Consider the following 25,604-nt stretch of genomic DNA (forward strand, 5'->3'; position numbering starts at 1 on the left):
AAATTTACTGAAAACTCTATACAATCAAACTAGTTTAATTACCGAGGCTGAAAAATACAAATCCCTTTCGTTTCAAGCACTTGGAATCCATGCCAAAACAGGGCACAATACATGATTTCTAAGCATTTTGCTTTTACCTCAAAGCGAGAGAAAAATACACCGAGCAGACCCTTAGGTGAAGTGGAGCTGCAGGCGGCCACACAATTGTGACGAGCTGAAGCCACAATTTTATTCTCTTCAGCAAAAACTTACCCAGGCCCACACCCACAGAGCAGAATTTCAGCTGCAGCCCTTTGTGAAGCCATTTTAAAATGCAAACTGAGCAAAGATCACACAGGATGGCTGCTTTTCCAAAATGTTTTTATAAGGTAACAAAGTAATGCCAAAGCCAGCAAGGGAGGAATTGCCTGAAAAAATAAATAAGCAAACACTGCTCCAAGTACATGGCCAGCAGAGCCGTTTTTTTTTGCAAACAAGCCACTCAATAAACATATCTGATCTTCAAAATCACCCTCTTAGAGCTGCATATAAACACGCAGGTTTTTGTCTGTATCAAAACTAAAAATAATCCCCTACCATTAACAGCAAAACATAATAAGGCCCCAGGACACTTTCTTCTTCAGAAGGATGTTCATTAATTGATGCTGGTAAATAATAAAGCTAAATTTGGAAGCCTGGGCTGTTCAGGAATTTGGTAATGACTTTTGTTGCAGAAATTAGCTAAGAGGATCTGCAGCTAATTCTGCCTTCCATAAACTTCCAACAGTTCCATGCTACATGGAGCAAGGTTGTAGTTGCAGAGCCAGCTGTCTACACACCAAACGTCCTTACCTGCACAGGTGTTTTTGTACATTCGCTCCCTGCATGACCTCAAACACAGAGCTGGGTAAAGCTACTTGCCCTAAATAGTTCGAAAATCCAGGTCATGTGTAGCCTCCCAAACACGGGAGTTTTGGTTTTGCCCCCAGGGTACGCACAGGGACAGCCCCCAAAAGGTGTGCAGAGCAATCTTATGTCCCGGACGTACATCAGCCTGGGACTTCATCTCGGAACAGCAATGTTTTTTGTACAGTTTGATTTGATAACAGTGCAGTCTTAATATTTTAATACTATTTTTTTTAAGAATTAAATATTTTAATATTTTATGTACTTATCCCCATCCTACTTCTTTCCTACGTTCCCAGTTTCAAGAAGCATGTTGGAAGAGGAAATGTGAAAATGGTGATTAAAGAAAAGCAAGCGGGAAGTTTTGTTTTCAGCTGTTCCTTCACAAGTGGGCTGCACAGAAAGGCAAACTCCATCTGTAAATACAGCGCAGACTAACCCCGGATCTGCACATCATCACCACAGATGAATGAAAAAGTTCAATACTCTGCTCTTCTCAACCCATTTAGAAACCATTTCCTTTAGTGGTTAGGTCTAGAAGCTTGAAAGCTGCTGCAGACAGGATACCTGAATGTTTTAAACCACAGGACGTTTATCAGCGGGTTTTGTCTTGGCAGAAGACTAATTTCCATCACAAAACTACTGAAAACTGTGGCCATTTCAATCCACCCACAACCTTGCTGTATTAAGGTGGGGATTTCACGGGTTCTGACAGCTTCAACGACTCCAAACAGCAATAACATACAGCAAGTATGACCACGGCTGAAGAGGCTGCTCAAAATGATCTTCAACATCAGCTGCAAAACTCAATAGCAGAGAACAGGAGGGTTGAGCAGCCTTGGCTCTGATTCCTTGGTCCTCTAATTCCTTTTCTCTAGTTTTACATTTCCTGCCCTTTGGTACAGATATATCAGGGGTTTTATTGCTTTCTTACATTGTCTGTGGTTTCTCAGGTGATAACAGGGTACCACTAGCACAAAAATTTGGTTTCAGTTCTTTATTATAAATTGGTTTTTCTAACCACCTGATTCTCTGTCTTCATAATATTAAACTAATAATATGACAACACAGGTGTACTGTGAGGTTCATATTATTAACAGGTATCAGTATATTTAAAAACAGTAGAGAGAAAAGCTCCATTACAGACTTTCACTATGTTGTTATGCAAGTTTAGTATCAGCACTTTCTGCTGTGGCCACTGTTTTGTTTTCGCGGTGTACAACGCTGCTGGACCTCCAAGGGTCTCTTCCAAGCAAAATGGTCCTGTGGTTCTATTCTTTACCTCTGCACTGAGGTGGTTTTGCCATCAGCTCTTTTAACACCAACTGTGTAATTCAATCACGAGTGAGAGGGGCAAGGACAGAACTTGCCTGCAGTTTCTAGAGATTTGGCTCTATACAAATGGCTATTGACTTCCTTACATTCTCCTAAAAAGTGAGCTGCTGCAGAGACAGATTTTTAGAAGCAACTTTACTAACTCTGAAACTGTTTCAAGTAGGTAAAATTTTATTTCCAAAGACAATACTATATATTACTTAAAAGATACTATGGCCTGTAGTGGTCTGTGATAGAAAATGCTCAGTGGCTGAGAGCAGAAAATAGAGTGAAATCACAACTGTGTCCATGAGTGGAAAATACAGTGAAATCACAACTGAAGTCATGGACCGGAGTTTTCAGGCAAGATGTTGTATAATAGTCCCATTGTAAGGGCTTCACAAATTAAATGTGCTTTGTAACAGGTTGTGCAGATGTTTTGTCTAGGGACTTCCACCCACCATTATATGTAGTATGAAGAATTAAATTAGTTGTAATATTACTGGCTTATCCAAGAGTTTATCAACCAACAGCACATGATAATGCCCCAAGGTACTTTCAGTCTGGCTTTACAATTCATAGTTATGATCTCAGAGTTGATTGTAAAGTTGGGAGTGTGAAGTTAACAGTGCCAGATGAGATGAGACTCAGTTAATCGATCTTTGAGCAGATCTAGGACAGCGCTAGAGTGTCGGTGTTTCTATGTAGCTCCAGCTTTTAGTTACCGTCAGAGCCTTTTTAACTAGCATTTGCAACTAGAATGTATTTGCTATTTTGCTTTAAAACTTCTGTGTTATCCCATACACTGTGCTTTGCTATGTTAAATGTAACAGCAAAATAACTGCTGGTTATCATCTTCTAGTTATGTTATTAGTTCAATTAAACCAGTTGAAACAAGAAAGTTACCACAGTCAGGCACAGAAGAGGCTTCAAAATTGGCAGATACAAACAAAATGACTTTTAAGGTCTGTTTTAAAAAACAAAGCCTTTGCCATACCTAGAGCTGCAAAATATTAGGAATAAATAAGGCCAGGTGGCTGACTGTATATCCTCATTTGTGTACATAATGTTGTTGGGCAAGAAGGTAAAACATACCCAGGCTCCTTTACTACTTCACTTAGTACTGCTATTTTAAATCCCTGAAATACTCTGCACAATCAATTTGATAAAAAGGCCATTCAATTACGTAGTAAAAGCTTCTGGGAAAAGCTATTTACAGTAAATAGAAATTCATTTTCACGAGGAGCAAATACAGATTTTGCACATAAAGCAGAGGCCGAAGGTGTTACTCACCAGTTTCACGCAGATAATGAAGGGTGGAGTTGCATCTCTGAAGTGACATATAGGAATTTTTGGTTTTGGTCTCTCCTGCAGGAAAAAGCAGCAGACATCAGTGGAGGGGCACACAGGGTTACTTGTTAGCATAGTTTCAGGAGCTACTTAACACTAAAAGGGGAAAAAAAAATATTTTGAGACCTCATGCTGAACAGTCCCACTGGTCACATGCTTCTGCTTGTTATTTTGCCAGTCGGTTCAAGCATCCCTGACTTTCTTTTCTTACCAGAATCTTTCACTACAATTGTGTTTCTCTGAATGAAGTTTCACACTACACCAAACCTGAATTAAGAGCTTTCTGCTGGTGAAAGGAGAAGGTCTCCTCCCCTCCACTGCTTCTTACTTACTTCCTTACCTCCAAGCCCAACTGGGACTTCACTATGAATCCAAGCTGCAGAGTTTTCTAAGGATTCACAACAGGCTGCAGTACAATCTTCTTTACAACTAATCTCAAGAGAATGGGTGTGTGTTGGGAAGACAAACGCACAGGATCTGTCATAATTCCTGCTCTGGTGACCCTGCTTTAGCAGGTGGGTTGAACTAGGTGATCTCCAGAGGTCCCTTCCAATGCCAACCAGTCTGCGATTCCGTAATTATGCTGCCAGTGTTACAGCACTGGTAGTGAGTCCTCAGTACCCCAGGTCAAAATCCTGAACTCCGACTGCTTTCATGCAGCTGAAAGCACTCATGAGCTTCCCAGTGCAGAATTTAATTTCAGTTTCCCTCGTCTAACCACAAGCTGTATCTGAGGAGGTGCATCTCCCCCCACCCCTCGCTCAGTCCTGCTCCCATCAGATACAAGGATCACGCAGCCTCAGGGTAATTTGATTCACAAGATAACTTGCTGGAAAACTTTTTCTTTTGAGGGTTCCTTTTCTGCCAGATCAGCTAACTGAATCGACTCATCTTTAGCCACAGGATCACTAGACCCACTATGAACACAGCAGTGGGAGCGGTGGCTGAGGCCGGTGACAGCCAGACCGGCCGGGCTGGAACGGCAAACAGCGCTCGCAGGGTCCCATCCAGGGCCCAGCAAAACTAACAACTGTGTCTTCACCAACTGTTGTAGTGAATGTGGATGAAACTTTACTCCAGGTCTTGAGCTAATTGCTACCATGTAATAATACTGCAACAAGGCAATGGTTTTTTTTCTGTACGGTTTATTGCCATCTAGATACCATCCTTCATTGTCTAGGGAATAAAAATGTTGCTGCCTGCAATTTTAGGGTCCAAAGAAACCTATCAAAAGCTTATTCAGATACAGCGTAACTATAATATACAGACAAGTTACAATTAATCAGTGAAGCTTCCTTTGTTTTAATAGACATTTGACTTTTATCCATCATGAACCAAATTCTACTCACACCTAAAACAAAAAGCTGGGAGTGAAGGCTGTGTTTTACCCCGTCATCAGAATCCTTTCAGAGGATATTTATTTTTGTCTTTCTAAACTGACTTCAGAGAGTGTGAGGTCCATAGTTGTGGCTCCACAGTTCCCACTCCAGTACCAACCCCCAGCTATCTAGTTTTCTGTCACGGCCTCCTTACCAAAATGAGTTGCTATACAATATTTTAAATCAGCGATGTATTCTTCCATCACATTTCCCAGAATACTTCCAGATCACAGTAAAGAATGTTAGAGTACTTATAACTAACCTCAGATTCTTCGTAAGTGTAGAATCCTTTTGTTATTTTCTTTTCATCAACATCACAAAATGCAGCTACCTGGGAAAACAGAAGCAGAGCATTTCAATACTGTTCTTTGCTACCAGTGGATATTTCAGCTGTAGTGTATCTGTGCAAGTAACGCTACAGGCATGTGAATGAACACAGGAATATTGCACCGCACCCTGGGCCTCCTACAGAGCTTAAAAGCTTACTAAATCCTTTCTGCGTGTATCCTGAAGAGATGGGCAAGTTTTGCAGTTGTCTATGTGCACGTTATGTTCTTATGAATGTGAGAACGGGTGATCTAAGCTACTGACGGCTTAACAGAAAACATCTATGAGATCATCAGCTTCATCCTCAGCAAAGTACAAACAGCGACTGGGCTGCTCATTGTGGCACTTCCACTGAACACCTGAAATGAGACAACCCAAACCTTCCTCCTCCCGCCCACCCCAAGCACATAACAAACCACCCACCACCAACACCACGGTGACCAGAGCTGCACTACTGCTTCGGATGCTCTGGTAACACCGGCCTCAGCTCTGGGTCGTGACACACCAAGTTTGGGAAATCCTGTGGGTTTGGAATTTCTACTTTTCAACTGAAAAGTTCAGCAGATTTGGTGTTCAGACACATATAATTACTGCTTGATTTTGGTTATTTCTTACTCTAGTTACGGAAGCACTATTTGCAGCCCTAGACGCCAAATATTTCAGATGGTTTTTTATTTGCATTCCTCATAAATATGCTGGCAGATGTCTGCAATTCAAAATACACAGTGGCCTCATTTTTGAGCCACTAGGTTGCCAGTAACATTTTGGAAGACTTTTTAAAATAAACATAGCTATGTTTTCCTCTGACTTCCATTGGATCTATTTGTATTATCTACACAGAACTCTTACACTGAAGCAGAACAGTTAGGATAGTTAAGGTCTTGTAGAAATCAATTATTCTGGTGAAAGCCGGATAGCAGTTTTCCTATCTTTTTAATTGTTGCATTAAAAATCGATTAACACCACTTACTGCTGAGAAAATTTGAAAAGCCAAACAGCTGTTTATTAATTTATTAAGTTAGAGAAGGCTGCAGAACGCTGGCTTGTGTTCTGTGTCTACAAATCTCTCTCTCACGTTTTCCTCCTGCGATTAAGATACTTTTCTTTTACCTAAAGTGACCTCATTCCATTTGTGCGGAGGACAACTCTGACACAAGATCGTCAGTGTCATAAAGCAGAACTTTTATATTCTTTATTACTACTTCACTCCCACCACAGATTGCCACTTTTATAGGCCAGGGCAAAACTGCAAAGTAACAGAACTGATACGTGTGTTTTCAGGCCATGGCCACAGTGAGCTGCATTCTCTTACAACAGAAAAAGTGCTTCTACATCAAAAATACTTTGGAGGTATTTCTGCTATCTGATGGAACAGTTTTCTAACCAAATCCTTAAATACCATAATATCAGTTCTTCCATCAAACATCAATGGGAAGAGAATGCCAACAAAAATAGCAAGGGACTACAATATGGCTAAACAGCACCAGCACACAAAGTCAATGGGGAAAATACAGGTAACGAACTGGGGGCATGGGCAGGGATAGTCCTTGGAACCACTTTGCAGCAGACATTCATACCGGGAAAATGGGTTGCTGGAAAACAGACACCCAAAGAAATAAAGAACATAACATTAAGGAAACATTACATTTTCACTTTGGGGCTGTATGACTAAAAGGAATCACATTACAGGCCAGCAGATCCAGGCTTTGGATGATCCTGTTCCAGGGATCGCGCTAAGGATATTATATACAAAATTTAGCAGGATAATGTCTTCGCTATCACCCCAACAGAGCTCTGGGGATAAATACAGTGCAATACACTGACTTACCTTCCAACAATTGAAGCTATTTTTTCAGCTGCTTATACTCAAAACACCAAAACTTTTGACATGAGGTAAAGTGAAATTCTGTCTACAATTTAATGTCAGTAACTGAGATTTCAGGTGTAAGATCTGTGCTGGAAAGTATCACACTGTTCACCTTCAGTACATTATAACACAGTTATGAGAAACCCCTGACCGGTGCGCAGATTCCTTCTTAACATGAATGGTGTTAGAGAACCAAAGATAGTTCTTATATCACTAGGTTACCAATAATCATGATACCTCCTCTCATCCTGTGCCAGAACTCATACTGCCACGTGTAGAAAATCCAGCAAACTGCCTCTGCCACACTGACGCCCAGCAGCGGTGGGACAAAAACCTTGACAGGTAAGTCTGTGCCAGCTTTCCCTTGGAAGATGCAAATGACTCTCACCGTTTTTGCGTTACCACTAAGATATCTCCACAGGTCATTTTCAATGGCTTCGGCCAGCTTAAATCTGATATTTACAGTATTATAAAACAGGTCAAACTTGAACGGGCAATTTTCCTGCCAGACTCTACACCACGTGGGTGGCTAAAATGTAAGTCGACTATTTTTCTGCCACACACTATTTGTTTTCCAGTTCAAGAAAATCTGTGTCTAGAGTCTAAATACAGAACTTACACGCAGTTGTTTATCCTATAAAGAAAACTCAAGGCATCAGGCTTAGATGAGCTATTTACTTTATACTATTAGGATAAACCCAGAGTTACCTTTTTATTTTCCTGCATTAATGGGCTCCTTTCTTTTATCTTTTACGAAGACCATCTATCTCATACATGAACTACTGTCTCCTAGGGAGGAACTGATAAATTATAAAGCTATAAAGCAATTGTCAAGTTGTTTTTCCCTCCCTTATAGCAAAAAGTCTCTTTCGCAGTGCCTCTGACAATATGACACCATTGGAGCTTCCTGAGTCCTCAGATCACAGTGCAGTTCTAAAATACCTAAATGATTACATATTTTTGTTTTGAACATCACTTGTATGGAAATCTGCACAACTCCAAAACAAAGACGAAAGACTGCTATTTCTCTCAGTTAAAAATTGGAAGAGACAGCTAGATATCTGTTATATACAAGATGCATAATTACTATAAGTAATTTTTATAAGCATACGTTAACAACGGTGTAAGGGAAAAAGGAGAAACAGTTTTTTCCTTCATCATAGGAAGTTTATATAGCTCAAAAGATATTTACTCGAAAATATCTCTGCTAGGGGAAGACACATCTGAGGAAGATAAAAGCAATTCTGTAGCTTGTTCCCTTTAATAAACAGAGCAGCCACGTGAAGGGACACACAGGCTGGGACTATCAGACCTCCCCGGGGTAAAAGGAGATTAACGGGTAGCAGCTAAACCCAGCTCCAAATGTCCAGCCTAGGAAGTCAGTAAGCGTGGGCTTGGGGTGGAAGTGTAATTACCTGTTTGCATTGTGCTACTATTACACAAGAATTAAGTCTGTTTCATACTTGACTTGTTTGCTGCCTTGTTGGCTGCTGCAGAGGATGTTTCCCTTACACGTTCCGTTCCACTCAGATTTCCTAATGGAAAAACTGGAAGATTTCATCAGCCTAATAATGTCCTTTTATGGTGAATGATCTTCATAGGATTTTATTCCCTCATCTTATTTTGACCTGTGGTCTGCTTTAGGTCTGTAATGATCATCTACAGAAAGCAACAAAACACAATCACAGCAATTTTTTCAAGACCTGTTCTAGCTGGAAGGATACAAGGCGCAAGTTTTACAAGGGAGAGTGAATAACTTCATAGAGCATGACAGAAAAAATGGACAAGACTTTTGAGAAATGGTCACCTGCACATTATCTTCTCTCCCTCCTCATTACAACAACTGGTCTCATAAAAATTATCTTTAAAGAAGAAAACCAGCAAACTCTGCAAAGATCCTATACAAGCAGATCTTCCCTACTACATTATTTTCCCTTCTCATGCAATCCTTCATCCATTTTAAACTTTTAGTGACCCTGTTGATTCTTCTATTTATAATTCTTCCATTCAAACTTGTATAAAACCTTGGAAGCATGTCCATACACATCTCCGCAAAAGTTAAATCAATTTTGGCCATTCATGTCAAAACAAAGTAACTGGAAGCATTATAACACAAGTTTAAATAGATACAGTTAATGACAAACAGAACAAGAGAACGGGGAGGCATAAACATCTTCCAGTAAGTCACAAGCAGAACCGTGAAACCAGCACACGACTCCCCGTCACAATCTGAGGGGTCTGCAGTACCAGGGTGCTGCTTTTATTTCACCTCTAGCATTACAGCCACGCCAGAAGCTGTGGGTACCATTACATGCCAGGCATCCAGTCTGTGACTCTGTTTAAAGACACGACCCCACTAGATACAGCAGCATCCTCCCGCTTTGCACATATCCGTAACAAAGAACCCAACATGCAAAATAAGCTTCTAGATATTGTCCATACAACGTTGCCCTTACTACGCACAACACACAACTGCCTTTATACACACCAGCGTGGGAACTAATTGCAAGTGTCCCGTTTCTCCAGGACGGATAAGGACACCAGTTACACCAGTAACTTTTCAAGTGCACACACCTCTGTACCCACAGAACGGATGTTGCCAAAAGGACATTTTCCCAAATGGAAGCAACAGGGAGATTCCCTGATGTATTTCAGCATGAATATTCGCTACAGTCCAAAATGAAGCCTCTATTTTACCCCATGTCATTGTAGGATAATCTAGACCTGGATTTAACTGAAGCTTTGAAATTTCATGTCCCTCCTTGTTCTGTAGTCTCTCTTCATTAAATGCCTTCAAATTGTCGTTCTACTTCTGGCTTCACAGTCAAGGTGGGTGTAATCTTCCCTTTATTTATGTTTCTTTGCTTTTACGTCCCCGCTTCCTTTCCCCATACTGCCATTCACCTAATTTAGAGCAGTTAAGATGCTACAAAACGTAAACATTTCTTGCTTTTGTAAGTTGAAGTACATGGTTTAGTGACATTGCTCTTAGAAAAAGGTGAAGAGAAACTAACGAATGATTTTAAAGGGCTAATGAGGTAGGAAAAAGAGTGCAAAAAATACTTTCTGGAAGCTTCCAACTTTGCCACTGGTAGACACGGTTGGCCTAGAGAAACTTCAGGGGCTGGCTGGGTACTGGTCCTGTTTCCATGCCACTAATTAGCTGATGCTTATTTTGTCCTTTCCTCTCCTTTTCTGTACTTGAGCACTATTTTCGGCTATTGGAAATGACACAAAATGTTAATGCTGAAGTTCCCCTTTTAGCTAAAGTTTGGTGGAGAATAAAAGAGCAGACAAGACAGCTCAGAAACCCTCCAGGCATATGCAGCATCCCCAAAACATTTGGTTTCCATCTTCAGCTGCAAATTACAGACAAGACGGATGTGTTTTAAACAAAAAAAGGTCTGTTTGACTTCATTCTTGCAGAAATGCTAATACTGAACCACTGTCAACTATGTGAATGAAGAAGGGGACAGCCAGGAAACAGAATTTCCCTAAGAATACTGAGATTCTAGTAATTAATTCCTAAAAAAACCTACTAGTTGAATAATTTTTTTTCTTATGTTGCTGTGTAGCAAAAATACTGAGCTTTGGATTTTTGCCTGAACTGTCTGGAGACAAAGCATTATTTTAATATTCGCCATAGAGATGTCTGAAGGAAAAGAGACACTGTGACTTAGGTGTCCTTTTCTCTTTTAACTTACCCATGATTCAAATTCAGACTGTTTTCCAAACAAACTAAACTAATAATTTATTAGAGAGTGTGCACATACAAAGGCTGCTGCTTCCTGGAATTGCCAAATTTTATTTTCTAAGAAACAATGCTCTCTGGCATGCAACATATTTATACTTTTCAAACATCCCACAAAAACTTAGTCTGTATAAGAAATACAATTGCTTTGTTTATCTGGCTCTAAAAATACTAGAAACATTCTTTTTTGAAAAAAGAAGTTTTCTTACATGCCCTAAGCTTGACAGGTCAAACTAATTAATTCTCTTCCTGAAGATTTAGTAGAATTCAGTTTTTTCCATAATTGCAAAATAACATAGGCTGTATGTAATAAGTTTTTGGTTTGTTTTTATTTATTATTTTATTATTTATTCTAGGAGTATGCGTATCAAATTTTCTACAGGTACTTAGTGTCAATTTAGAAAATAACCCTGCTGTGACTCCACATTCCAACCGAAGTCGATTTCATGCCATCTAATGAAATTCTAAGTCTCAACAAAAGGATGCAGCAAGAGTGAAACAGAGCACAGGTAAAACTTTCAAGAGTCTAAACTGACTTAAAGTATAAAACCCAACTGAAATAAAATTTACACAGTTAATTTATACAAGCTATTTTGGCAGTTTTAGCTGCATTTCAAAGAGCATTAGATCTTTTAAGATCACACTGTTTTACACAACTGGACCTTCAGAGGCAAAAATGGGAATTATATTGATGTAATACATCACATTTTGTCTTAAAGGGCTTTTGGAATTGTATTTTAAAGGTGTCTGTTTTACATAACTGATGAATTAATATCCCAGGGCCTCCATTCACAAGACAACACTAGATTCTACTTGTAGATGCAAAATGATACTGAATCTCTAGTGTGCTCATAATTAACAGAATATCTGAAAGCTGAAATCTTGTTAAGACAGTCTTAAAGGAGAAGATAGGAAAAGTTTTTTATTGTTTTTAGGGCTGGAAAGGATTGAAGCAACAACTATTTATGACCTTTGTTCATATGGGATTTTAGAGTCTTTGGCAAGAGTTGAAGTTAGAAAATACCTGAAAGATTTTTAAGGAAAAGCGTAGCATGGAGTTTAACTGGCCTCTTTTTACCGTTAATAATTTAGAATAAAACAAAAGCTGCCATGAATTACCTACTGCAAATTTTATTCATTTATTTCCTGAAACTCCAGCAGCACAATCCTTTGATCAGCACATGGAGAAGTGAGGTGTTTTAACTACTTCTACAGCCTTTGGCCACTGACTTACTATAAAGCATTAGGATATCACTTCAGTTCTGACTGAAATGGATAGACTTGGGATCTCCCTTTTGGAAAAGCTAGAAGGTTACAAGGGCAATCATAATGAGCTATGTAAAACTAGTGCTTTGTCCCTATAGAGAGCTAATTTCTGCTCTCACTTCGGATACAAGTCACTTTCTGAACCTATTTATCTTCATTGCTTATTGAGAAAACCTCTGAATACTTCAGATAACATGTCAGACTTGACAGATAAAGTTGGATTACTCTTACAAGGTATTAAGGATCAACCTGTAACTGCATTTTAGCAGTAGTTTTCTGCAGTACATTTGCTTATATTTCCATCTGGCATGTAAGCTTGCTAAATGTGTCTGGTCTAGTATCCAGTAATGAATGGGTTAATGCTCAATGCAATACTTCAATATCAAACTCAAGCATACTGGAATATGTGCAATTGTAACCTTGACAGAAGCAAAATAGCACCACAGCCTGCACCGCTGCCAAAGCAAACGTTATGTAAAGGTCAGCTGGAAAGAACGTCAAAATTCAGTTAATTAGAACCACGCTGTCAGTGCTAGCGTATGGGGAATGAAGTTTGTTCCTTACTGAAGGAGAGGTAAGCTCTCATTCTCTAGCATAAAAGTAGGAAAAAACCCCAAACCACCGATATTATTTTTCTCTTGCCCTTTCTATCATCTCTGCAGTGACATCTGTTAATTATCATTGTGTTTGCTGAACAGGATGTGAAGTCCTGACTGAGTCACTTACAGAAGTAGGTGGTAAATATAACCCAAAGCTAGACAAGTGTTCTATCTTAATATCGATCTCCATTTTGGCTTGGCACAAAAAAGGCTAAAAAATAAAACAAAAATCCAACACCTAAGATGGTGAGAGACTGCTACAAAACACAGTCTCGTTTTTCTGTAAGATGTCAAAAATCTCTGCTTGCACAGTACTGCCAGACGAGCTGCCATCTCTTCCCTTGGATCTTATTTTCTAATTCTCACCATTTTGTAGACAGAGAAGTGCAATGGTTGCTAGTGAGGTAGTGGAATTCACAAAGTGCTCTTCAAAATGTTTTCATAAACCCCTCAAAGTCATGTGCACAATGCACTGCATGACCAAGGTCATGCAATACATTAATGGATGATTCTGTCCTCCTGGAATGAAGGAACTCATTGGAGACATGTAACGTTTTCTCTTACTCCATGCAGGGCAGCCACTGCCACATGATGGCAATGAAACAGGGATGGCACTGGAGTATCAAATTCAGGCTCAATTTTTGTGTTATATATTTACTCTGTGTGTGTATCCCATGCCTAGTCAGTAATTTCAACTGTGGATACACAAATTTATTCTGTTTTCTTTTTATATGTGTGTGGTCTGATGGCCACTCCATTAATCAGGTTTATATATATTTGTCATTTTGTCTTCCCATCCATATTTTTGAGAAAACACACTTGGTAATAAAATGAATGTTCTGTGGCTCTTTATAAGAAACAGCCATTTGACATCAGCCCTAAGGCCTTTATCTAGCAAAAAGTTATTACACAACAGAAAATGCTATAAAATATATTTAAACTCTCAGACAAACCTCTCCTGAGAAATATCAGCCATTGCCAAATATAAGTAACCTCCACATTTTCAATTGACTGTAAATTAAATTAGATAGTCATATACAATAGTTTCAACTCGCCTCTTCACCCCACACCCCACCTCTATTTTTAAACAATGAAGCTTTTCAAAAGGGAGTTACAGAACAACTACTCATAATACAAACCAGGCCGATCAGCACCTGATAGGGACCTGCCCACTATCCGCTTAGGAACAGGGCAAATATTCTGCGTGTATGAATAATCCTGGACAAGGCAGGTTAGTATTATACCATCCAAATAAAGAATTATTCTGCTCACCTTGGGTACCTGGCTACTACCCGGTTAGTCACACAGTAGCAGGCCATACACAGTCATATATAACCTATTACTATGCTTACTCACCAGAAAGCGGGAACAAGAGTGCATATGTTGCGTTATGTACCTACCGCACCCTCTAAATAAAGTAACATAGCATTTTAAAAGAAGAAATACATTATGCAGAATATTGAGAATTTCCCCAATTTATATTAATCATCGACTAGTACTTTGGGGACAAAACATGCGAATTTTGCTACACAACGTTAGAAGTGGCAAGGAGGCCTATGAAAGAGGAGGGAGTGTTTTTGTACAGATGTTACCCACTCTTAGGAGCTTACCTTTTTCTGATTAGCTGGTGACAAGCTTCTGTAGAGCTTCTTGCCTTGCTTGCCAGCATTCCAAATGGTGAATGCTGTCCAGGAGCTCAGGACTCTGTCTTCAAGAAACTTGACTCGGTGATTCCAGATGGTTCCCCTGGAGAGTTAGAAAAAGGGTGGATTTTAACACCTAAAACTTTTAGCATTATTATATACCTCTATGTACATACTCACATACACCTGACCAAACGGATTCACACCTCATGCAAAAAAATCACACCAAAACATTATATTAGAAATTTCCAAGGGAAATGTAAATTGTTGTTAGAAAAAACAGAAACTCTGTGGAAGTTCTCAGACAAAAATCATTGGGATAGATTTGAAGCCGTAGCTACACCACTAGTATTTTCAAGAACCCTAATAGAAGATCACAGGAAGATGAAAAACCGCGTCTACAGTAATCGTGTTCAACACCGACAATTCCACCTGCCCACCACCACACTGGTTGCCCACACCTAACATCTAACTGTCTTTCCTTTCTACAGGCAATTCTTCAAATAGGATTTTCCATCTGCTTTATCATGAGAGAACACAAACACTTTCTAACAATTGTTACAACTTGTCCTACAATTTGTAATACATCTTGTGATCCAGAAAATTAGACACTGAAATTAGTTACAGCATTAACAGAAAAAAACCTAGTATTTTTCCTGTGAGATCCTAAAGCTGCCTATGGTTTTCTTTCTATTATGAAGCATGTACTTTTTCCTACCAATTTACCTTTTTCACAGTTCAACTTTGAGCACCACACTCTTCTGACTGTACCAAGTTGGTATGGAATTTAAAAGCCAAAGTACTCAGTGAATATATTATTTCTTCTGCTTCAAACAAGGTTTCTCATTCATGAGTCAGCACAGCTACAGTAAGCTGTTTCTGGTCTGCAAATGCAGCTTGTTTTACAGAACAATCAAAATCCATTCTAGTTTCCTTGATGTTCAGGATCTGAAGTGCCCAGGTGGGCAGAGAGTCAGGAAGAAGAGCTGCTCCAGCTCTGCTGCTGTCAGTCCTTCTCACCAATCAACACGTCTGCTGCGTCTCCAGCCGCAGTTCTGACTCCATAATCCTGTATGCATTACACCAATTTTGGTTCTGCTACAAATCTGTAAAACACGTGAGTATGATCGCTAGAGATATCTGATGATCTGGCATTACTGTAACATCTGAGTTCTATGAAACGTTTTCAAATTTTTCCTTTTTGTAGCAGACTATCAAATTTCACAAAGCCCTGTAACAGATACACATTTACTACTCCAAATTACTCTATCAAGTATACCTCTGAGATAAAAAATATAACATTTCAGGTTATTATGGTTAATAGATAACCTAATTTCACAGAATCCCAGCTGGTGGGGGCTGAAGGGCCCTCTGGAGATCCCCTAGCCCAGCCCCCCTGCTCACACAGGGTCACCAGAGCAGATCACACAGGTCGGTCCAGGCGGGTTTGAATGTCTGCAGAGAAGACGACTCCACACCCGCTCTGGGCAGCCTGGTCCAGTGCTCCCAATTTGTTCCCAAAAGTTTGTTAGCAAACTTTTCCAATATTTTAATACAGGAATTCCATGTTTTTATTTGTGTTGTTCCTTCACAGCCCTCAGTTATAGTCTGAAAAACATGCAACCCTCACAGTACCAAGACACATGGATTCTTGCTGGAATTATTCGTCAGCTCCAGGGAGCCCCCTGCACTTCAGCGTGTGATTTTTGAGCAAAGCCAAATCCTGCTTAGCACTTCATCATTGATTGTGGTGTGATAACTTGGAAAGAACTTCACACACAAGTAAATGTACCCAAGAAGAACAGCACCTCCACATAGAATTTCCACGCTAGTTTGAGGTCTATACCCGTGCACCAGCACTTTGACTACTGGAGGAAAAAAAAAAAATCTTGGATTTTATTGCAAATCTCTTCTAATGCAACCACAAGCTGCATTCCTGCCGCAAAGCTTTAGCTGCCGCTGGCATCCTTTGACACTTGCCTTTTTCCATGCTCATTACAGAATACTATATTCCCAGCAGGAAAGTTAAAGGAAAGAAATATGAAGGTCGAGTATTTTTCCAGGATCACTTTACTGGAAATTTTAGAGCTTCTGCTAGCTTCTAAGAAAGCAGATTATTGCTTTACACGTAAATGGAAAGGTTTTTAAACTGATTTTACTTTGAAATGTGACTTCAGAAGGATAATAACGTATTACATTCCAGAGGTACTCCAGAATCTGTTCTGTTGACTTGAGTGACACAGGCAAGTTTCTTTTCCATTTGACTTTGCAAAGTTAAGAAAGTTGAGGGAGAAAGAGGCAGCCTTACAAAGCATAAAAGGAATTATCAACTAACTTCTAGTTGTGGGGCAAACCCTGGAATCTGTGTCCAGGCACACAGAAAATGTTTCTATTACTCACAGAAACATCCCAGTACATTTAGTATCAGCTGCTTCCAGACCATAGGCATTTGCTGTCAAGGTGATGGGTGCCTGTGGTCCACAGAAGTCCCTATAGAGGTAAAATTCAAGCAGACCAAAATCTCGTTACTGGTAATCACCCACAGAGATTTCAGATTGAAGCAGATTTACTGACCCAATCTTATTTATGAATGTTATATTGAGAAATGCAAGCGTGGAAAGTATTTAAGGGAACTGCACTCAGAAATAAAAGGGTATGAAACTCTTTAAACTCCAAATTAATTGGATCGCTGTTCAAATACAATAACGTTGAAGCTGAAGGTAGCTTACGGAATGTCAGAAGAGAGAGTTTCAGTTATCCCCTTTCAGGTTTCTGGTTAACCTAATTTGCCACATTTTTTGATGTTTCCAGAATAGATCACTGGGATTCCCGCCTCAAGGGATAAGGAAAAACCATTTTCCCATCCGCTAAGAGCCAGTGCAGGTGCAACAGACGGGAACTGTAGCAACGTGCAAAGGATGATTAAAGAAAATGCCTGAAACGATCTAAAAGTTGTACAAACCACTACTCAGAGATGATTCTCACAGCTATTTTCAGCTTTTGAATTATTATTCATAGCCACCAGCAAAACCTAGGAGGTATTATTACTCTGCATCATATCCCAAATAAGGCTGCTTTTCCTACCCATGGCAGAAAGGATTAAAGTAAACTGTTTCCCAGTAACCTTTAGTGTCATTTCCCAGCCTGTATTCAGTTAACAAGATTTTCCTCAGCCAGAAGCTGGGATACAAATTCTTCCGATTGTAGAAGGTGGCTCCCAAATCCTAATACTACTCCATGACCCAAGTTCTTTAAGTACATTATTTTCCCCACTTCTTTCATTTTCTTGTCACTTGTTTACAAAATAAATGTTAGACATAGATATTTTTCTACTAGGAAAATAATTCCTGAGGCTTACATAATTTTCCTAAGATCTCATTTACCACGGCCCCTCAATACTCATCAGTTTTGTAGTCTGGAAGGAAGAAGAGGAGCCAAAATTCTGCAGGAGTGAAATGAGGGTATTCATGCGGCGGGTGAGAATGACTACGAAGTGTGTTGCTCAGTCCCAAGTAGTTATTACCATACCATCCACCCAAGTAACATAACAATGGAGCTCTGTTAAAATGTGTGGTGACCTACTGACTGAATACAGGAGTCAAGAAACATCTGCTCTCCTCCTATTTTGAAATGAAAGATAATGTGACAATAAAAGCTATATGATTTAATGTCTGAGCTCAGTTAAACCTCGCCATATTGTTTGACTGCCTTTCCCCTCCTTCCCCCAGTGAGGCTACATAAGTGAATCAACAGAGCAAAGACAGATGTACAAGTACTTGAGAAATGCACAAATACAAACCCAATATCCTAAACAGTTGTGGAATTTTAGGCATTGATTACCATCCATAGTAATACTATAGATCTATAAATCTGGCCTTTCCTATATACGCTGGTCCCACACGCTACTCAGGTAACACCAGACGGGAAGAGGAGCTGTTCAAGTCAACAGCCTCTTCCAGTGGTTTTTTATTCATGGCATACAGGAGAGTTCTATATTATCAGTGAATCTCACCTGATAGATAATCCAGAGGTGGAAGAACAGAGAACATTTCAATTACAGTGAGAGCTGAAAGAACACATTCTTTATAGTGAGTTTTGCACGCAGAATTCAAGGTCTGTACAATCCACAGGAAATTCAGAAATGAATCCCATTTGAACCTTGACCATACTGGTGAATAAACTGATTTTTTTTTTGTCGTTGTTGTTCTGTTGAACTTCATATGAACTTATTAATTGCTGGACTATATCGTCTCACTGAGTTATTACATTTACACTGTTAATAGGTTCTATTAATGTCTGAGTTCATCTTCAGGTCGTGGGTCATTAACTGAGGCATGGTTTGCATTGTGGCCTATTTTTCATGAAAGGCTTATTAAGAAAGACAGAGACTATCAATGTTACTGCCATTTACTTTTCAAGAATCTAATGAGGTCATTAGTTTCCATGTTTAATTGAAGTGCCAAATGCAAGCATAGAAGATAAAAATGCAGTTGACCTCATCTTTATTTCAGTTGCACAGGAACACGTTCCGCTATTTCTCTCTCCTATTTTTGGCTGGGTGTTTTTGCAGGAAATGAAGCCGGCATTCCTGCGCGCATCAGCGCCCAAGCCCCAGACCTCCGAGTACCTCTAAAACCACCAAATGTGCGTTCCAGACCGAGTGCCTGTTCTCCTGCACTTAGATGACACTGGAAGCTTCTAGTGCCTGAAACCAGATGGTTTCAATACATTACGTAAGTTGGGTTATTTCTGCAGAACAAGCTCTTACAATATTATACTCATTCTGAATACACGGCATATGAAATTACTGTGAGCCTCGCAAGTACATTTCACATTTTTTGCATAAAACAGAATTGCCTGAATCTCAGACAAGGTACAAACCTTATTTTCCGTGTGTATTTCATTTCTCTCAACTAAAAGCTTGTAAATTGCTACAAGAATTAGCTACATGCCCCAAGTGCCTGTCTGCATGAGCAACACTACCTACAGACAAGTACAATGTTTTATTGCTCCTCTTGCTCCAAGCTGACTTTCATCTCGCAATGAGGTACATTGTTTTATAAACAGTTCCTTTTTGTCGCCTGTGGCAAGATAAAAATCTATGAATTTTACAATGTTTTTATTATACATCAAACTTTCTTGCTACAGTACTTTTCACTACAAAGGCAGCTCTGATGTTGTATCAAATCAGTGTAACATAGCTATGTAGCACAAAGTACACACAGCCCCAGGATACAAGCTGCAATGCGAAATTAAATTATTTGGATCTAAGAGATACAATATGTGGGATTTTGTGTTGTAAATTCTTGGCTAAAGAGAAGTTTCTCAAAACTTGTATTGCTCATTCACATTAAGCAGGTATCGATCACAGACTTCGGATGAAATTGCAGGGAGAACGTTTACATTTCAGTATGCACCTAATGAAACCTATACATGGACCGTACTTCACTCAGATTCTGTCACACACCCAAAACATTTAATAATGCTGGCTGATGCCTCCAGGGAAAGGGAGAATGCAAATATGATTTTGTTTCCTGCTTCACAGATACTTTCACCTTTCAATATTTGTTCCAGAAGGATACTAATCATAGAGAACCACCTAAAAAAATCATTAGTGTTTACAATCATACATACTAAATAAAAAGAACTAAATGTCCCTTGCCAAGTACTTTTATATATATATATATATCTTACGAAGTCTGAAAATGCAAAATCAGGCATTTCTTCCTCTGAACGGTAATGAAAGACACTCACATAGACTAAAATCAGCTCACAATAGGCTACAAACGACTGTTGTCTTTGCGGAAAACACGCACCTTTGCATGAAGAAGCCCTATTAACCAGCTCTGGTTTTTAAGACTGAAACTAGGCATAAGCTGTTTAAAAAAAAAAAAAAAAAAAAAAAATCAATGTTACTACAAGCATCGTTTTGATCTCAGACAAGGTATTAATCAGGTCTAGGCTAACTCTGAAAATTCAAAAACTAATCAGGCCAATGGTGAAAGGGAACATGCCTCAGAAAACTGCTCCATCAAAACTCACCATAACAAGAAAAAAAAAAAGACTTCTAGAAAGGGTAGAACACACATTAAATAAGGTGGGATGACCAAAATGCAAATTAGGAAAGACGCGATTTAAATTATAATCCTAAACCCTTGTGATCTTTGTGATGAGTCCACTAACCTCTTTTTTCTCAACACGCACCTGACTCTTGAGAAACAAAAGCAGCCAACCCTCACAGCTTAAGGCACCAAACAGGGGAACAAGCCAGTAAAAAGAGATGTTACACAACCTCATATTCGAAAGTTCGCACAAAATGTTATTAACAGTAGTACCAGCAAAAAAAACAACAGGAAGACTGTCTAGTCTGACTTCTTACAGACAAGAAAGGCACCAATCCGGACACGCAAACGGCACATCTGAAACAGCTTACAGTATTTCCACATTCTCGCAGGGTGTTGTAATTCAGGGTGCTTGTGCCACACAACCTCGTAGATCTGAATAAGCAACAGCTTTCAGTAAATTCAAAACAAACTCATTTCCAAGAATAAGATGTTTTCCCACAGATACCAGCAAGAGGCTTCCAAGAGTTCCAGCATCCCACGATGTGTGGCTCAAAAGTTTGTAACTAACTGCCAAAAGGATTACACACTAAAAGAGGGAAAAACACCACAACCTGACATTCAAATACTAATAAAAAGGAAAATGAGTCACCTCATATTTGTTTACAAGATCCAAAGAATATCTTCTATTTGCTTGGAATGACCGTTTCAGAGTTAAATGATTTTATATACATATGCATACATACATATAGGTATTTATAAAGATCTATAGTTACAATAACCACGAGCACGATATTTATGCCAGCATACTATAGTATTTACAGTAATAATATAGCGATATGCAACTAAAATGCACATAAAAATGCTTAGTTTTACTAGTCAGTTCTACTAAGCCATACAACTAGGCCTGACTGAAAAGTGTATTTATACCATTAATCAGTAAGAAAACACTTGACTTAATTACAGCTGTGATTCTGGTGTGGGACTCCTAAAGGACAGTAAAACACGCATAATTTTTCACTAATGTCAATGCATAAGAGAAAGAAATGACTTTGGCTCAGCTTACAGGACTCCTGACCACCATGGACCCATCTGATGGGTAAAACGAGCCCATAGAGGAATCAGCAATTGACAATTTAACATTTTCTTTAAGGGAAGACCAGCACTGTAAAAGCAGTAGGCAACAACTTACAAGGAAGCACCTGAGATAATTACTCCTAAACATCCTCAGGTATTTTTCAAACCTCAGTATCTGAATTAGATGGTTTAGACCTTTTAAAATAGAAGATAATATATGTAAGTGCAGCACATTATCAGATAAAAGGTTTAGTTTTTACTATTGTTTTTTAAAGAAAAGGTTTTTGTTATTACAAGTTTCTGTTTACTTTTAAAAAATTGAGACAGTTCATTTTGAAATTAAGCTTTAAAGTTGGTGTTTTGTTTTGGTTTTTTGTTGTTGTTTTTGGTTTGTTGGGTTTTTTGTGGTTGTGGTTTGTTGGTGGGTTTTTTTTTTACACTTTGGTTCACATGGAAAAAAAAATAATAAAAACCTCACATACATATTAAAAATCCCAACAAAATTTAATCACTAGGATATATTTCAAACACATTCTTGCAATCATGTTCAAAGTGTTGAAAAAGTTATCGCTTCACTGCTTGCTTTTGCCATGTTCAGCAGATGAGATACATAAAGGATTCTTAATCTGCTTTGAGGGCAAGAAACTCAGATGCTTTAAATAACCTGAGAGGTTGTTCAGGCAGATGACAAGATCTCACGTGTCCAGTTACAGGCCCAGCTGAAGGGATGGTCACTGGAAGCTGAGAAAACAGCACTGCTGTAATGCAGTCCCCAAAATGCTTCCTTGCTCTTACAATACCTATTGGGAAATTATTTCAAGAACAGTTGCAAAGATGAAAAAATTTCTTAGAATATTTGTCAAACGTTCAAATGCCCGCACTAAAGTTCCTCACTACATCATTAACACAGGTCCAGGGACGGTATATGGGCAACAAGATCTGAACCAGACATTTCAATTTATAATTTCAATTCTATTATTACGGTATGTTACTCAAAAGCAAACTATAGCAAGAATGAACAGAAAAAGGAGGATACTACCAACATATTATACTTGCTTTTTAGCCTTAAAAAAACCAAACAAACCAAAAAACTCGCAACAACCCCAACAAAACACACCACCACAAAAAACCCCAAACAAACAATTAAACACAATTTGGTAATTATTTTACTGTGCCATGTCTCGAAGCGATCAAGCATCTTTGCTGCCAGTCAGTCAAGATGAAGCTAATTTTTAAGTTCTACCAAAAAATGCAACTTACTCTAGGATGGAATGAGTTGCAGCCTGTGGATGGTATCGGTACAGCAGGAGGCAATGGTTTACTCGAAAGACTCCACCGCCCATTTGGATATGTTTGTAAAAAAACAACAAATCTTCTGGAACACCCTGGAAGAGAAATGGTTATTTCAAACCAGAAAGTGACCAGTGTTCACACTTATATTTGAAGACAGATTTTATTTTTCTGACAAATGAATAAGGTTTAACAGCATTTTACTCATATTCTTCCTGTATGTCTCCACAACATTATCTAATGGCTCATTAAATAACTGTACCTTTAGGAAAGATAAAGCTATTATAAAAGCAAGCAGTGCTGTCAAAAAAAAAAAAAAAAAAAAAAAAAAAAAAAGGACAGCAGTAGAAAAATATAAAACCATCTTAATTTGACGGGGATATAAAGCTTGGTACAGGTTAGTCCCAGAACAGAGAAACCCAGCTGCTGAACAGTTCATTAAGTGCCACATAACCAAATATTTTACAGAAAGGGATTACTGACTTCAGAAGTGTGTCCTTTTCTTTTACTGGAATTATCACTTTTTCTTTGGTTGCCATACAAATATGTATACTGGTCTCTACTTAGAAAAGGTGAATCAGGCCACATAATAAGAGACTTTAATAAAAATCTTAATAAAAGCCACCTCAGAATGAGGCAACATCTGAAAACAACACTTTTTTTTTGTCTTGCAACTTATTCCCATGGTACATCCTTCCCAATGGGATTGCAAGCAATAGTGCTGACACACTGCAAGAAAAAGCTCTCCTAGAACTGGGGATCTATCAGGCTCTAGGAAATATTAAAAATGTCATGATCACTTGGCAACATTTCCCACCTAAAAATCAGAAAATCTTCATGCCAGAGTGTCAGAAGGGTAATCTTATGGTACATGGTATTCAATTACATGTCATAACATATGAAAGCATAAACTCTAAACCTGTGAAGATAAGGTCCTATACTGAAGCTTAAAAAGTAGCTTATATTTACATTTTGCAACAGTACAACTTCTTGAAATATGGCTAGAACATTCCATTTCTCTATGTTTAAATACAGATTTTTCTTTCCTCCTACCCAGGTTTAAAAGGTCACATGAGTTTATCAGGCTAAAAATGTCTGATATATAAAACCAGGTGGTCCAAATAAATTATTTAAGTGTCACATCAACAAAAAGCTGAAAGATAACATGACGAACTTGAGAAGGAAAAGAAGGGAAAGATATTGAAATATATTTCTTTCTGTAGGCAGTATTACAGACATGAATAATGGGGGCATAAACTTCAACCTCAACTTTAGGTATTCTGTTTCAACACAGAAAAACAATAAAAGTTAAAAAAAAAAAAAAAAAAAAAGAAATCCACATCAGCACAGCTTCTGAGTTTCTTCCATAATTAAGAAAAGGAGATTCTCTAATTGAAGTGCTGGACACAAAATCCCTCTCTGTTTTTTTCTGGCCTTCTACTTTCAAGAGCAAGACAGTTCAGGGACTGTTTTCCATACCCACCACACGGAGGGTTCATGTCAGACACAGTCGGGACTGGGCAGCCAAGGGGGGTGGGCAGGGGAAGAGAGACGAGACAAAAAAAGGCTTTGAATCCTGGAAAACAAATCCAAACCACTCAACTGAGCATATGTATCTTGGGAGAAATCGGAACCAAAACCAAGCTCTGTACTTTGCAGCTCCAGACTTCACTGTACGATAGATTGATTTAAGACACTGAATTGGGCCACACTCCCAGATTCTGAATAAACTGGATTCTGATCTGGTGGCTTGTTAAAGGCAGATATCTGTAGCTATCGCTTGTAGATATTTGTCTGACTTCTCGTTTAAGAACTGCAATGCAAAAGAAAACTTTTAGAGAACTTCATACAATTTATGCTTCATGTGAACCTACTTTGAAAGCCACAAAAGAAATCTGGGGGAAGCTGAAGTAGCAGAGAGTAACCACAGTCACCAGGAATATAAAAAAAAGCCACAAACTCAAATACCCTCATTTATCTTTTAGTCCTTTCTATATTTTTCTTATTCTGGACTTTCATGGAAATACTGAGAGTCAGCAGCAAAGTTTAAACCTTTTTCTCTTTTCCAGTCACACGTTAGACTGTGTCAGGCAGGGCACAGATTTCGCAGCACGTATCAGCTTATTGCTGTAGTCATATTTTGATTCAGAGGTATGATTACATCACATACATACCTGCAAGTCATTTTCTGGATAAGCATTTACATTATTCAAGATAATCCTTAATATGTATATTAAAAAAGCGAGTTACTGCAGAAGTAAAAGGCTCTTTCAAAATGCTGCTTGGTTCTGAGTGCTCCTTTGCTTTAACCAGCAGAAATACTTGGAAAGCAAGTACTCCCAGCCCCAGCAGGAGCAGGTGCCTCATCCAGCCCCGCAGTGGCCTCTCACGTCACAGGAAGGAGCGCTGCAGCGTGTTCTTCAGGCCAGGAAAGATGTTGACTGTGCTATAGATCCCGCAGGGGTGGGATTCCCTACGGCTCCTGAGTGTGTTGAGTTTGTTGCAATACAAGAGTTTCTTCCCAATTGAGACACATTATTGGATCCAGATGGCATTTTGAACACCAGGAACCTTTGTCAAACACCACAACTCTTTCAAAGAAAAAGATGTTTAACTACTAAAGGGATATTTTAATTTATTTTTGGAAAACTAATATCCATAGCTAAAAGTATCAATTAATAATCCAGCATTTCAGCAATAGGCTACCACATAAATAGTTTCCAGCATTAATAAATACAATTAAATCGCAAAGTTACTGGACTATATACAGAATTTTCCACGTTATAGAAAAAAC

General features: G+C 38.8%; 1 protein-coding gene across 10 annotated transcripts in view; it reads right to left on the reverse strand.

The window, feature by feature from the left end:
* Nucleotides 1-25,604, reverse strand: part of B3GNTL1 (UDP-GlcNAc:betaGal beta-1,3-N-acetylglucosaminyltransferase like 1) — a 130,003-nt gene that overhangs the window by 10,008 nt on the left and 94,391 nt on the right. For all 10 annotated transcript variants that reach the window (XR_010607219.1, XR_010607218.1, XR_010607220.1 and 7 more), the window contains 4 exons: nt 22,781-22,905; nt 14,349-14,484; nt 5,191-5,259; nt 3,493-3,567 (listed from right to left, as the gene is read on the reverse strand). Coding sequence is in view for 7 of the 10 variants with exons in the window: in XM_065647592.1 (XP_065503664.1) it covers nt 3,493-3,567; nt 5,191-5,259; nt 14,349-14,484; nt 22,781-22,905 (405 nt within the window). In the remaining 3 variants the exon portion in view is untranslated. The remainder of the gene's footprint in view (nt 1-3,492; nt 3,568-5,190; nt 5,260-14,348; nt 14,485-22,780; nt 22,906-25,604) is intronic.

The sequence above is a fragment of the Caloenas nicobarica genome, chromosome 18 (genome assembly GCF_036013445.1).
Source record: "Caloenas nicobarica isolate bCalNic1 chromosome 18, bCalNic1.hap1, whole genome shotgun sequence".
Lineage (NCBI taxonomy): Eukaryota > Metazoa > Chordata > Aves > Columbiformes > Columbidae > Caloenas > Caloenas nicobarica.